Source organism: Stegastes partitus, unplaced genomic scaffold, assembly GCF_000690725.1.
Source record: "Stegastes partitus isolate 25-593 unplaced genomic scaffold, Stegastes_partitus-1.0.2 Scaffold1179, whole genome shotgun sequence".
NCBI classification, from domain to species: Eukaryota; Metazoa; Chordata; class Actinopteri; family Pomacentridae; genus Stegastes; species Stegastes partitus.
Window position 1 is genome coordinate 76352 of NW_007578910.1, and position 15108 is coordinate 91459.

Genomic DNA, 15108 nt, shown 5'->3' on the forward strand with positions numbered 1-15108 from the left:
TCATGATGTGGGGATCTTCTCAGCAGCAGCCTGGAAGGCTTGTGAAGGTAGAGGGTGAATGAATGCAGCAGAGTGTAGAGAAATCCTGGAGGACAACCTGATGCAGTCTGCAGGAGAACTTTTCATCCGATAGCTTAATATAAGGCTATATAATGTTACAAAATGCATAATTAGTTCACCTACATATTATTCTGAATCAGTTTCTAAACCAGTTTCACGCCAACGATGGGAAGAAACAACACAAACAAACATCACAGCAGCTTCAACCACATTATTTTATTTATGTCACAAACTAAAGATTCACTCTGAATTTTACAAACTAAAATAAGTTCAAACACTCAGATATTTTACAGAAGTTTACAACAGGACGAGGAAACAGGAGGTGGGACGACGTTTAAACCTTTCAGGTTCTTAAAAAGCCTTTTTTTTAGTTATTTTAAATGCTGATCACAGAAGTGCAGCAGTCTCACTGCCACACGGCCGACATTCAAACAGTCATGCTTTTATTTATTTTTGTTCTGTTGCCATGGTTTCCAGTGTGGGCGGGGCCAAAAAAGACCCCACCCACGTCCGTTTTTTTAGCTTTTTTTTTCCTTTTTTGAAGTTCATGCAGAACGTTTTTGTTTGTGCTTCACAGTGAGTTTGGTAAAACTTTCGGACACATGCATGCAAAACAACGAAGCAGCAACAGATAGTAGAAACTGAAACTCCAGCTGGACGAGCACGTAGGAAATTTAAATATGGACGTTTGTTATGTTGGACTGGATGATGAAAGACTGCTTTTCAACAGGGATGGAAAAAAAACGGTGCTTTCCAAGTTTAATCAGCATCGAGATGATGATCTTCACGGTGCCTCAGAAGCACCAACACTGGAGAAGGGACTCATTCCCCCGACAACTGCCCTGAAAGACGTTCTTTCGGGTTCTTCTTGTGGGAACATGCTAAAGGTTCTGGCTCACGACTTCCTACGGAGGAAAAACAGCCAATAGATTGTAAACAAAAGATGGACAGGAAGCATCTTCTGCTTTATCTCCAACATCCAGCAGGGGGCGACTCCACTGGTTGACTAGAAGCCGATAAGAAAGTGATCCTACTTCTTCCCTGATTTGTTCCCGCAGGAAACATTTTCCTTATAAGTTTATGGTCTCAGCTGCTAGTTTCACGTCTCCTTTAACACAACGAGCTGTTCGTTTAGCAAATCATGGTCCCGTTAAGAGGAAAATAAAGCCGGTTATGTTTTAGGGTGTAAACATTGTCCTCGCTTGTTCTGACCGGTTTTTGAAGACCAAGATGGCGACGGTCACATCTCAAACCCTTCAAACCGGAAGTCCACAAACCAGTTTGTTAAGTCACAGCGGCTACGTCCATCTTTTATGTAAAATCCGTCTTGAACACGTTAAAGGACATAAAGGGTCAGTTTTAGGCTTTGAAGCAGTTTTATACTCAACGGAACGAACTTAAGCACTTGGATGGAGGCAGGTATCGGACAGAACCGTAGGAGTCGTGTCTGGTTTCAACAAGAGACACTTGGAGGCTAAAAAACATTTAAAACATTATAAACAGCAAACGTTTCTCACAGTCTAAGCAAAAAGAAAAGTAGGATTGTCACAGTAGCCTGTATTTACAACAACATGTACAGACAATTAACTGGATACACAAACACATACAGTCACACATGTGGCCAGTAAATTAGTTCTGATGTGTTTTTTTTGTCTGGCAATAAAACTCAGAGCCTTCTCAATAAGCCAGGAGCTCTTTTAAGGATTCTTGCTAAGTATTGGACCGATTTCATCATTTACACCAAAACAACGTGTGAAAACAGATTTTAAAATGACGGAATTATCCTGTAATTGAGTTCTAAGATATTCCTTTTGGTGTTTTCCTGATTAGTGTCAAAGAAAAGTCCAGAAGTTTTCCTTCGAGACAGCTTCAGGAGGAGCCGTTCTGCTTTTTAATCCCGTCTGTTCCCGGTTCTCGTGTTCGCCGTCGACTCGGTGACGACACTCGCACAGACGCTGCAGTTTCAGCATGGACTCGTGAAAACATGGCCCGGTACCATTTGGTGCGACGTTTGGTAGCACAGCGCTGTAAAACTGTGTGGCATTTCAAAATAAAAGCCTGCAGGCGCGCGTTAGGATTCTGAAAAAGAAAAAAAAAATAAAGACGGTGGAGAGACAAAAGGTGGACAAGAAGAGAGAGCCGGACTCGGACTGAGTTCATGACGAGCAGCTTCTTGTGCTTTTGTTTTCTTTCTCCGTCTTCTGCTACATTTGCTGCCTCACAATCCCGTCAGTCAGTCCGCTGTGTATAGATATTTATCTATATGTGTGTGTTTGTGTCGGTTTGGTCTCACCTGCCAAATACAGAGCACTGAAGCCTCATTAGCGCCCCCTGCAGGCAGCGATGTTGCACCAGTTTGCATCTTTGCAGCCTTGTCAATGAATTTAAATGTCTGCATTTAGTGACAAGTAGAGACTTGCACCTGGTCCAGTCCGAGTCACTGAATATTTAGTTTCTGCCGCTGCTCAGTCCCAATCCAACACCGTTCTCCTGAATAATACACACTTCAGGTACAATAAAGTTATTAAAATCAATCCAGTGTACATGCTCGACAGCAAAACGCTATAGACCAGCTGTAGTACCTGGTTGTTCCACCAGGTGGAGCCTCTCACTGTTTACTCCTGTAGAGACCAGAGGAGGCGTCTACAGACTACAGCTCATGGTGGCAGCAAAGGGCATTGTGGGAGTTTAGCAGCAACCAGGTACTACAGCTGGTCTAAGGTACATTTTCTGACAATGCATGTAGGAAATCCAGGTTTTATTCTGGAGCTTGTAGAGCCTCAGAACATTCTACCCTCTAAACTACCTTTGGACAGTGCTCTGCGATGTGAGCGTACACCTCCAGAACATTAACGAACAACTTAAATGCCAAAATGAAATGGTTTTCTTAACGCATTGCAGTGATTCAGTTGTCCAGTAGAAACACTGGATGGGTTGTAACGTTGATGTACTTAAAGTTTGCATCTTGGAGGAAACTGGTTTTGATTTGGGACTCAGCAGATGCTGAACATGGAAGGACTCAGAACAGGACGGTGTTCAGATGTTTGGCGTTTGTCAGGTGAGATTTAAACCCTTAATGTTTTTGTTTGTTCATTGGTTCAGTGACGTGGAGCAACAAACGCCACCGAGTGCTGCGCCTCGCTCCTTCCTCTTCCCGCCTCCTCCTCTTCCTCCTTCACCACCACCAGCGCTTGCGTCGAGTCACACGACTGTTTCTCTGCGTCCTCGTCGTACGTCGAGTCCGTCGTGCTCGGCTTCGACCTTCCTCCTCCTCCTCCTCTTCCTCGGTGGAGCTTCGGTAGCGCCAGAGCCCCACAGGTGCGTTTGGCCAGCGCTGCCAGCTCCTCCCTGGCGAGCGGGTTGAACAGCAGGTAGAGCAGCGGGTTGACGCAGGCCGGCAGCGGCGCCACCAGCAGCAGGACTCCCTTCGCCGCCTCCGGCCCGGCGGCAGGAAGCCTCAGCAGGGCGGAGAAGGAGAGGAAGGCCACGGGGAGGTAGAGGAGGCAGTCGGAGAAGAGCAGCCAGGCCACGTGCCGAGTCAGCGCCGCCTCCTCCTCCGAGGCGGGCGGGGCCTTGTTGGCCCGGCAGTACAGGCGAGTGTAGGCGAGCGTCATGAGGAGGAAGCACAGCGAGTCGAACAGCACCAGGGAGACGGAGAAGGCCAGCGAGGACGAGGAGGACGGCGACGGCATCGGCAGGCAGAGCGAGGTGCTGCTGTGTCCGGCCAGCAGGGGGGGCAGCGTGACGGCCAGGCCCAGCAGGAAGCAGAGGCCGACGGACAGACGGACGGACAGCGGCGACGAGGAGCGACCTGGGGAGGAAGCAGGAAGCATCTTTACAGGAAGAACCCAAACTTTGGCTTCTTTGAGATTTAATGGCTTTTGGATGCATCACCTCTGAAGACTTTATGTCTCAACTGCTTTTAAAAAAATAAAACTCATTAGTCTTGTTGGTCCTGTACGGAAACCCAATAGGGACATGGAGAAAGAAAAATAAACAGGGAGAGGGACAAAAATAGACGTATCTTTAGCAAGATCTCACAAAAGATACCTCTATTTGTTTTTCCTCTCCCTCTCCTCTCTAATTATAATCTGTTTCGCTTTGTATTTATTCAGTTTTGTGCTTTGAAATGCTGTTAAATCTATAATAAGAAAATGATTCTGTTTAAATCCGCTCATGGTTCTCTGAACGTTTCCTCACCGCTGCTCCCGTCGGTTTTGTTGCGTCGAGCGTCGGCGGCCATGCATCGCTGCAGGGCTGCGACGGTCAGCAGGAAGAGGCCGGTCTGTGACGCAAACACACACAGGAAGCCGCTGAATCGACACAGGAAGCTGCTCTCCCACTTTGCACCGTACCTGCAACACAACAACAACAATAACACAACGCTGAAGAAGATATACAACATTTATTATCGGATAAACTGTTCAGAAAGTCGATTTGTAAGTATTTAAACATGGATTTACATGAGTTTTGTCAACATATAAGGTTAGCAAATGCCCACGTTATTCTATAGAGCCAGCTAGCTGTTAACCTAGCTTAGCACAAGGGTTGTCCCGATCAAGTTCTGTTGCCATCAATCCAATCCAAGTCATTTAATGTTTAGCTAGAAACAGTAACTGTGATTAAAACCTGCGGGTGCTTGATGATCTCGGACCATCAGGACGTCCCTACTTAGCATAAATACTTGAAGCAGGGCTAAACAGTTAGCCTAGCTCCTTCCAACACTCAAATACACACCTACCAACATGTAAACTAGGACAGTTTATAAGAAGCTTTTGGGACTTTCAGGAACATAAAAATGTGTATGAATTGAAGAAACAGCATTCGTGACACCAAGTGGTCCATCAGAAATGTGTTATGGTGCGTTCAGGTACATCAAAAGTGTACTGTTAGTGTCTTGGAGGTCGTTAGGGACCTTAAACATGTATTATGATGCATTCAGGTGCATCAAGTCGTGGGACTTAATGGCGGCAGGTTTATTTTTAACCTTTCGAGTTATTTCTTCACATTTCCAGGCTTTACAATGGAGCCAAGCGAACCGAAAACTGTCTAAATTCAAACAATTGAGTATTTTTAGAGCTCCCTCGGGGGTCCCTAGAACCCGGAGTTCTCTCGGAGAACCTGGATGATCTGTTTGGTTTCGTACCTCCAGAAGCTGCCGAATGTCCAGGCGTCCACCGCCGCCAACCAGCCGCTCCACACTCCCATCAGGCCGTTCACCAGAGCCAGCAGGCCAATCAGCAGCCTGGGGGGCGTGGCCGAGGCGGCGGGGGAGAAGAAGACGGACAGGACGACCAGGCTGTTGCTGACCAATGAGATGGCGGCGATGAGCCACACCCCCCCGCGGATCATCCAGCTGCCCAGCAGGTGTAGGCAAGGACGGAACGGACCTGCAGGAGGGTCAACCAACAGAACTGGGACTGAACCGGGTCTCTTACAGCAGCAGGAAGGTCGGTCAGAGTTCAGAGTTTACTTATGTGTTATTTGGGACCTGAATCTTGAGAATTTCATGTTTTCAGACTTGGGAATTTTTCCAATTTCACCCTCAAAAAAATCCCTGACGCTGTTTTCAGAGTTCAGTATCTCCAGAAATAAAACTCCCACAGACATGAAATCTGGTGAGAACCAAACAGAATAGTTTCCATCAGATCCAGATGATTGAATGGATCCAGCAGAGGATAACATTTAAATTACGGCTCCATGAAAATGGACAAAAATACAAAATTTCCAATGACGGTGGTATTGGGCTCCAGAAAGTTCCTCTAAGTGTCTATCTTATTTCTTCGAAAATCCACTCTTTGGTTGACATCTAACCAACTGTTGAGGCTCTAACGTCAATAGAAGTTGATATGACAAGACAACGTTCACATTTTTTGATTTTTTGATTCAGACCTCTCAAAAATGACTCAAACTGTGTCCAAAATAAGATAAAAACAGTCGAAAACGACAATAACAATAATTATTTACTAAATTTTAAAACCAGGCTGGCATTGTGTCTCCAGGAAGTTCCTGAGAGGCCTAAAAATTAGTGGAATGTCAACTAGAGTCAGTATTTTTAGTAGAAATATGGACATAACCATTTATACACACTTAGAAGAACTTTCTGGAGACACAAAACCAACCTTGTGTTAAAATCTTACACTTTGTTCCATTTTCAACAACCATTAATGCTCATTATTGTCATGTTGGACAAATCTTTGAACAAATTTTGCACCATTTTGGACAAGTTTCAAGTCATTTGGGACGAAACTCAAGTCATCTTTAGTGAAATGTTGACCAAAGGCTGGATTTTAGTAGAAACATGGATCCATCCATATTTCAGGGTTCAATAATTAAACATGTGTCCTCTGTTGGATCCATTCAGTCATTCTGATCTGTTTGAAACTCTTCTGTCTGTGTTGTCACCACATTTCATGGCTGCTGGAGTTTGATTTCTGGAGATACTGAACCCTGAAAATGGCTTCAAGGCAGGAGGGCAGCAGTAATGTAGGAACCATGTCTATGACCTTCAGAGCTGCTGGGTTTTGTTACCTGGCGTCGGGCTGCAGTGAACCGAGTGCTGAGGTTTGGGTTCGTCCTCAAACTCCATCAGGAAATCCTCCCAGTCCTGATCGACTGCAGAGAGAGAAGACCGATAAAGTCACAGCATTCAGATGAATTCATTTAGATGAGTGCTCCTGAAGAGGGCTGGTCCATCTGTACACGCAGGTAAAACTAACTCCTAATCGACTTAAATGATGCAGCTGATCAGTTCAGCGTTCACTAGAAATAATTCAGAGAAGATGTTTGAAGACTTCTGGTTCTTCTGCAGCTTCACGTTGAGGCTCAGTGAATAAAAACTTCATCAACCAGTTTGCAGGTTAAACGGCTTCATCGTGAGGCTGAACCTTGACTGGAGAAGCCGGCGGCGGCGTCTCTTCCGGCCGACTCGGCCTCGTCTCTCTCCCAGGACGGAGCTCCTCCTCGCCGGTCGCAGGACACGAAGGCGCAGCACTGGAAGGCGAAGGGAAGCTCCATCACCCTGGAACACAAACACAACGCTGGAGGACTCCACAAACCAGCTGCCGATCTACAACCAGACGTCCGCCGGCGCTCACCTGACCCGGGGAAGCTCCTCCCGAGGAATCAGCTCCATCAGCTGATCGTTTCCGGCCAATCGCAGGTGAGTCAGGCTCTGCAGGCCAATCAGGGGCAGAGACGACAGCTGATTGGACGACAGGTCGCTGCAGAGAGAACGAGGAGAGAAACATGAACAAACACGAGCTCCTAGAATCCACAGACAACAACCAACATGTCTATTATGGTGCATTCAAGTGCATTAAACGTGTATTATAGTGTTTTTAGTGTCTTTAGATACCTTAAAATGAATTATGGTGTGTTCAGGGTCATTAAAAGTTGCATTCAGGGTCATTATAGGTGTAATATGGTGTGTTCAGCAACAATAAAAATGCATTATGGTGCATTCAGGTGCAACAAATGCATATTATTGTTTGGTTAAGTGCATTACAGATGTAATATGGTGTGTTCAGGTGCATTAAAAATGTCTTATGTTGTGTTCAGGTGCATTAAAAGTTATGTTCAGGAACATTCTAGTGATAATAAGGTGTGTTCAGTTACAATAAAAGTATGTTATTGTATGTTCAGGTGTATTAAAGACATACGGTGTGTTGTGTTCAGGTGCATCAAACATCAGTAAAAATGATCAATAACCATCTAGTGAAATGTAATATTTGATTATTTTCCATTTTTCAGCTCCAGTTTGGACGTTTGTGCTGAAACCAAACAGCAGCTTAAACCAGAAACAGATTTTACTCCGACAGCAGAAACTCACAGTTTGTTCAAAGCAGGAAGAGCCGAGAACGAGTTCGGCTTGACGGACGTCAGCCGGTTCCAGGACAAGTCGCTGCAACAAAAACAACAAATAACCAGACAGAGTTCATTACAACAGCACTGTAAGCATTTAATTCATAAAAACATCAAATTAAATTAAACAAACAATGACATTAAACAGCAGATGTTGTGTGCAGCTTGTTCTTCATCATATTATTTGATTATAACATGAAATAAAAGTTTTTTGAGGCTTAAATTCAAGTAAACAAACACACAAATAAAGAAAATAAGTCAGAGAGGAAACAGCAGCTGGCAGGTAAAATATTAAAATCTGCCTTTTTATTGACACGTTTATCTATTTATTCTTTATAAAGTGAACGTTCTAAAACAGGACTCGTGTTCTCGCTCCAGCGCTGCGAGGTTTAATCTCCCAGCGACTGTGTGGTTCTGTTATTTCGGATTACAGTGAAAGCACCGCGGCTCCTGGCGTAACAGCCGCTCTTTGTTTCTAATCCCGGGATGAAAGAACGCGTGTGTTTAATGCTCTTACGTCTGTAATACGATCAGAAAGTTCATCACAGCGTTCACGGAGGCAGAACTTCACCGTGACGCGGCTCCACGTGACCTGTGGGGGGCGCCGCCGAGCATCGCTACTACAGCCAGAACTGTTACCTCTGCTGGAGGTTTTATGGTGAGTTCAGGTGCCTTAAAGGTATTAAGATGTGTTTAAGTGCAGAAAAGATGTATTATGGTGTGTTCAGGTGCTTTAAAAATGTATTATTATGAGTTTAAGTGCATAAAAAGTGTATTATGATACGTTCAGGTGTATCGAATGTGTATCGTGGTAACTTTAGGTACATTACTTGTATATTATGGTGTGTTCAAGTGTTTTAAAGGTGAATTATTGTGTGTTTAAGTACATAAAAGGTATCTTATGACGCGTTCAGGTGTATCAAATATATATTATGGTGTGTTCAGGTGATTTATAGGTGCACTGTGTTATGCTTAAATACAGAAAAGATGTGTTATGGTACGTTCAGGTACATTAAAAATGTATCACTGTGTGCTGAAGTGCATAAAAAATACATTATGATGCGTTCAGGTGCTTTAAAAGGTGCATTGTGGTGAGTTCAGGTACATTACTGGCATCTTATGGTCTGTTCAGGTGTTTTAAAGGTGTATTAAGGTGTGTTTAAGTGCATTAAAAGTACACTGTGATGTGTTCAGGTGCATGGAATGTCTATAATAGTGCATTCAGGTGCATCAAAAGTGTGTCATGTTGCGTTTAAGTGCATTAAAAGTACACTGTGATGTGTTTAAGTAAATCAAATACATACTATGATGTGTTCAGGTACATTAAAGCTGTATTTTTGTGCGTTTAAATGAATAAAAAATACATTACGATGCGTTCAGGTGCTCAAATGTATAGTACAGTGTTCAGGTGCATTAAAGGTGTATTACGGTGTGTTTAAGTACATGGTACTTTGCTGACTCTGAGCCAAACTCTGACATTGTACCTGTCGATCGACCTGCAGACCACCTGGACCAGAGTCTGGCAGCACTTAGAGGGGCGTCTCCGGACCGCCTGCATGGTGTGTGTGTGTGTGTGTGTGTGTGTGTGTGTGTGTGTGTGTTCTTACAGCGAACGAAGCGACATCAGACCGGCGAAAGTGTTCTCCTCAACGTCCTCGATCTCATTATGATGCAGGTCACTGAAACACACACACACACACACACACACACACACACACGGGGGTTTCAGACTCTCCTCGGTCCTCACAGATGCAGACAAACACGTATCTATTTCCATGACATCACTTTAATCAAAATTCGGCTTCACGGCGAGTTTCTCTCTTTTTTCCTTCCGAGCGACCTGATTGGTCAGAAACAGACGACAACGGCGCTAATTATTCCCAAAACGCACAGCTGGCTGCACTTTACCGGTTGCCGTGGCAACCGCGGATTCAACAGCGGCGCTTTACGGGTCGGAAACGAGTCGCATCTGAGCGAAGAGGAATAAAGTTTAATTAAAAGTGGAGCGGAGATAAGACTCACATCTTCTGGATGCTCTCACAGGCCGAGAAGCTGGGAAGAGTCTGGATCTGGTTATAGGAGAGGTCGCTGCAGAGACAGAGAGCTGTCAGCGCTGAAGGAGTCCTACACACACTGAACGCATCACAAGAGCTCACAGAAAACACTAAAAAATAACGTGTTTTATCTCTAGTTTTAAACAGTTTACTGTTGTTTTACAGATGTTTGACAGTTTTATTAATTCACAGATAATTTCTTGTAAAATCACATAAAAAAGCACAGATTTACAAGTTGACTGTTAAAGAAAAAAAGACCAAAAACGTGAACGTTCACATCGAACTCAAAGAAATTTGTCCTATTAAACCATTTGACTGTAAAATTACAGGTTAGTGTCTTAAAAATCTGTTTAAAATACCTTTTTTTAAAAAACAAAAATAAACCCCAGATCTTTGCTGATATTTTCACAGTTGTTTTTCCTTTAATCTGTTTATTCTAGTTTATTTTCATCAGTGCTGGACTGCGGCGGCGTTTGTTCGTGTTCGACTCACAGCAGCTGCAGGTTTGGAAGCTGCTCACAAACCGAACCGGGCAAAGACGTGATCCGAGCTCCAGTGATGGTTCTGAAAACACAAAGACGACGTGTGAGAGGAGTTTATCATGATGCGTTCAAGTGCAGTTTCATATGAAAGCCGAATAACGGTGTGTTCAGGTACAACAAAGACTTATAACGGCGTATTTAGGGCTTATTCTGATGCGTTCAGGTTCATGAAATATGGTCAGCTGTTGGGATAAATGCATGTGTATTAGATGGTGACATTGTGAAGGCTTTTTTAGACACATCATGGTGCGTTCAGGGACATCAAAAGTGTATTAGATTGTATCATGGTGCGTTCAGGGACATCAAAAATGTGTTAGATTGTATTATGGTGTGTTCAGGTGCCTTTAAGATGTATTAAGGTGGAAACTGTTCACATACAGTCAAGGAAAACACAAAAAGTGATAAAGTTCTTTGTTTTTGGTGCGAGTTAGAAATAAAATGTTAATATGGAAACGTTTGACCGAACAGAACCGATTAATGTGATGAGTTTGGACTGAAACGAGCCGAGTGGAGGAATGCTGGAGTTTTTATTTCCAGCTACCGATTAGACGTGAAGTTACCGTTTAACGCGCTGAACTCGGCTCAGATGGAAAACAAACACAGCGAAGGTGTTTATTATGACACCAGAAAGTGGGTCACAACAAGGAGGGAGGAGGAGGCGGGAAACCGAGTCCAGCACAATAACGGATTAAACTCACAGACTCTCCAGGCTCCTGGTTCCCGTCAGGTCTGGAAACTCGGTGAGATCCGCGGCTCCGTTCAGAGACCTGACAGAAATAAAACAGCTGATTCAGGAGGAACATGAGGCAGCTTCTGGTCAGTTCGTCGCATTCTTGGTGTCATTAGACTTAACGAGGCTCCGGCTAATTACTGGATCACCGTCCGCTGAACTTCAGCTTCTCTGTGAGCTCAGAATCAAATGACCCGCTTCAGAAAACCTGAAGTTCTGAACTAAAGGCAGCAGGTTCTGGATGTTTGGTCTCGTTTTCCTTCACTGTGGATGTGTTTTAAATTAAAGAAAACCTGAAAACAAAAAATCAAGTTGCAAAAACTTTACAAAAAAAATCAACCATTTGCACAAAACACGTTCTGAAAATGTTGTTTAGCTGCAGGAAGTGTTTCCTCAGAGCACAAAGGAGACAAAGACAGGAACAAAAAGGAAAAAGTTAAATATCTGCAGTGTGTAAAATCACATGTGGACAATAATGTTGAGTTCAGATCATCAGGTGGTACCAACACCGGAACAAGAACCTAAAAGTTTTCGTCGTCTTTCCATAAAAACAGAAGTTTTTGTAAATTTACGCAACATTTAAGGAAAAATTGTTCCTGTGACACTGAAGCTGTGAGTGAATGTTTGGATAAATGAGGGAATAAAAGTTTAAATTTGTCCGTCGTGGCTTTGAAGTTTTGTAAAGCAGGTTGTTTTTTAAAGAATCTGTTTTGTGCAAAAAGGTTTATTTTGCAAACTGTTAAATAAAACATAGAATAAAGTGAACATGATTCTCAGATCACACATGAAGCATCAGGAAGCTAAAAATCCAACAATTCTTTCTGCCTGTACAGCTTCTGGCTGATAAATTGTGTGAATTTGGCGTTTTTTTTAAATTAAACATCTTTCTAAGCCGCCGGCAGGTTTTGTGGTCCAGAGGGTTCGTGTGAAATAAAACATCTGATATAAATGTGTGTTTAAAAGTGAAATCGAGCCCCAGAAGGACTGATCTCTGGTGTTCCTCACAGCGTCCGAAGCTCCGGCAGGTTCTGAAACGCCGAACGTCCGACGGACTGGATCGGGTTGTCGTAGAAGAATCTGAAAACAGGAACAGAAGCAGCTTTAAAACCAACACAGGAGGATCTTTGGTTCTAAATTATTCCTTCGTTCAGTTCTACGTTGCGTTTACGTCAAGGAAAAGTTTTAAATTTGTGATTAAAGCGAATATTGATCTGAATCTTTTTCTGTTTTCTGCACTTTTTATGAAGGAAACTATAAATAAAAAAAATCCATGATGTCATTTTTAAAGCATCCTTCACTTTTAGTCTCTAAAACTTCTGCACAGAACTGTTTGATTTTTATTCACCGATATCGCCATTTGCTGTCCCTGCAGCGCCCCCTGCTGGCCGGAGGTCCACAGTTCATCTACAGACTGAACAAGTTGCTCGTTTTCAACAACTAACAGAAACATGAGCAGCTTTTAAACTACAAATATGAAGAATTAGAAGTTTATACGTGCTGCTGTTGGTCTTTAATAATAAAATGATCCTGTAATCTTGCTTCTGCTTTTGTTTTTTTTAATGAAAAGCACATTTCAGGCCATTTAAAATGATTTTCTTTCACCAAAGCTTCACCAACTTTTGTAGAGAAAAGAAAACTCAGAGACGGTTTTCATGCTAAACATAAACCAATAAAATGCACATTCAAACCAATTTAAGCCATTTTTTTCAGAAACAAATTGCACATTCAACAGCATGTAGTTCAACCACACAAACAACTGAAGTCATTTATACATTTAAATGTAAAGATTTCTTTAATTTAAGCCACAAACTTCTGTTCTGTGATGCTTAAGCATTGGTTATTAAACTTAGACAGTAATATATTGATTATAAACTACACATAGCTGCTGCAGAATGGAGTTAAAAGGAGCAAAAATGGTTCTACGGTGAGATTTTAAACCAAAAAACCTTAAAAAGACCAAAAAATGTAAAAACAGAATTCATCTTTAAAAATGTAAAACAAGTTTAAAACATTCGTCAGACCGTCGTTTCTGTTTGGTTCGTTTCCTGGTGTTGGTACCTACATGGTGATCAGCGACGGGTTTCCGGTGAAGGCGTGTTCTGGGATGGACTGGATGTTGTTGCTATGGAAACCACTACGCAGAAAGACAAAACAAATCACCAACGAGCATCTACACATATTGATTCTACGTAGAAGTCACACTTAGAAAAATCAAACCAACACCAGACGATGAGGAGCCTGAACAGAGTTAGCAGCTCATGCTAACGTTCGCTAATTTAAGGATCATTTTTCGGTCGGACTCACAGCTCCTTGAGGTGACTCAGCGACCGGATGGCCGTAGGAAACTCCACCAGGCTGTTGTAGTTCAAATCCCTGAAGGAAGAGACAGAGTTCATTATGGAGCGTCTGAGCAGCAGCGCCCCCTGCTGCGAGGAGGCCGACAGTTCGTTTACATGTGAAACCAAAATTCTGAATTACAAGCTGCAAATAAAAGTTGTTGGTTGATAATCGATAAATATATCTTCAAAACCTGCTTCGTCTAATTGAAAATGTAAGATTTTGACTTCTAAAAGTGACTCGGAACCGTAAATGGGAAAAAGCTGGCATTAAACTGGCAACGGTTAGCTTTAGACCAGAAAAGTTCAACACCAGGAAAGAAAACAAACCTCTAAACTGTGACTAGCATTGACTCAATACTAGAGCTGGACCCGAATATCCGAGTATTCAGTCGTTGTCGGGTATCCAATAGCAAATTTGACCACCTGTCGCTACAATACGTAAAGTATAATACATGTAGACTGGTTATACCAGTTCTAAACAGGAAATCTTTATCTCTAGATCAGGTAATGTCAGCTCTAGATTGGGAACACTGGATCTTATGGGGAGTGTTCAGGTCTAGACCAGGTACTGTGACCTCTATACTGGGAACACTGTGTCTCAGACTGGTAACACAGCTTTAAACTGGGAGCATCAGCTGTACACGGGGAGTGCGTCGGCGTATCCTGGAAAGGGCGATCTTTACGGCGCTGTGGGAACGTTGGTGTCGGACTGGGAAAGCGTTTCATGTAAATGTTTGCGTTTCGAGCTCGATGTTTAGCTTAATCCTTTTTCCGTCCTTTAAGTTTATTAAAGAAACATTTAACGGTTCCTCCCTCGTTCCCGGTTCTCTTTCATCACCAGCAGAGACTAGAGCATTCCTCGAGTCCACACATGGCTTCAATTAGGTCCTCACATCCATCTCTGGGATGCAGGTGGCTATTACGCACACACAGATATGCTGCGAGTGGAATGAAGCTGCCACATTGTGAAAATACCATTAAATTGAAATTGCTTCAGTCTGGTTCTGAGTGTGTGAGTCCATGAGCGTTTGATTGGTAACAACAATAGCTGGTTTCTGCTTTCCCAAGCTGCTATTGATGGAGCAGGGAGGCCTCTGATTGGACGATTTAGGGTTCAGAGGGGAACGTCTCGGTTTCTGTCGAGTCGTATTGGAAGCTGTGCTGTTTGTTGATTGGGTTCAACAGGACGAGTATCAGCGGATCAGGGAACGGTCCGGTTCATGTCTGACACCATCCACCTGCTTTTTATTCTAAGTTTGTGCTTTAAAACAAAACGCAGCAAACAGACGTTGGACACTAAAATAATCCACACTGAGTTCGAGCATCTTAAACCCTAGAAGTGTCGCCTGAGAGGCGTTTTTAACTCCCGTCTCATTTCTCCTCGCTGTGGTTCATGTTTCTCTGCAATATAAAGTCCTGCAACTCAGTGGAAACACATAAAACCATGAAGAAGGAGAGAGAAGCTCAGGAATGTCTTACATTTGCAGTTATTTATTGATAAAGGTTGGATTTTCTTCTAA

At 43.2% G+C, this 15108-nt stretch overlaps 1 protein-coding gene across 1 annotated transcript in view; it reads right to left on the reverse strand.

Moving 5' to 3' along the window:
* Positions 1-3158: 3158 nt before the first annotated feature.
* The window catches only part of LOC103368620 (leucine-rich repeat-containing G-protein coupled receptor 5), a 36639-nt gene continuing 24689 nt past the window's right edge, over positions 3159-15108 (reverse strand). The window contains exons 7-20 of the mRNA XM_008297034.1: positions 13554-13622; positions 13312-13383; positions 12255-12326; positions 11218-11286; positions 10470-10541; positions 9946-10011; positions 9531-9602; positions 7892-7963; positions 7158-7283; positions 6948-7081; positions 6592-6675; positions 5207-5450; positions 4261-4415; positions 3159-3871 (exon numbers count right to left, since the gene is read on the reverse strand). Coding sequence (XP_008295256.1) covers positions 3159-3871; positions 4261-4415; positions 5207-5450; positions 6592-6675; positions 6948-7081; positions 7158-7283; positions 7892-7963; positions 9531-9602; positions 9946-10011; positions 10470-10541; positions 11218-11286; positions 12255-12326; positions 13312-13383; positions 13554-13622 — 2020 coding nt within the window. The remainder of the gene's footprint in view (positions 3872-4260; positions 4416-5206; positions 5451-6591; positions 6676-6947; positions 7082-7157; positions 7284-7891; positions 7964-9530; positions 9603-9945; positions 10012-10469; positions 10542-11217; positions 11287-12254; positions 12327-13311; positions 13384-13553; positions 13623-15108) is intronic.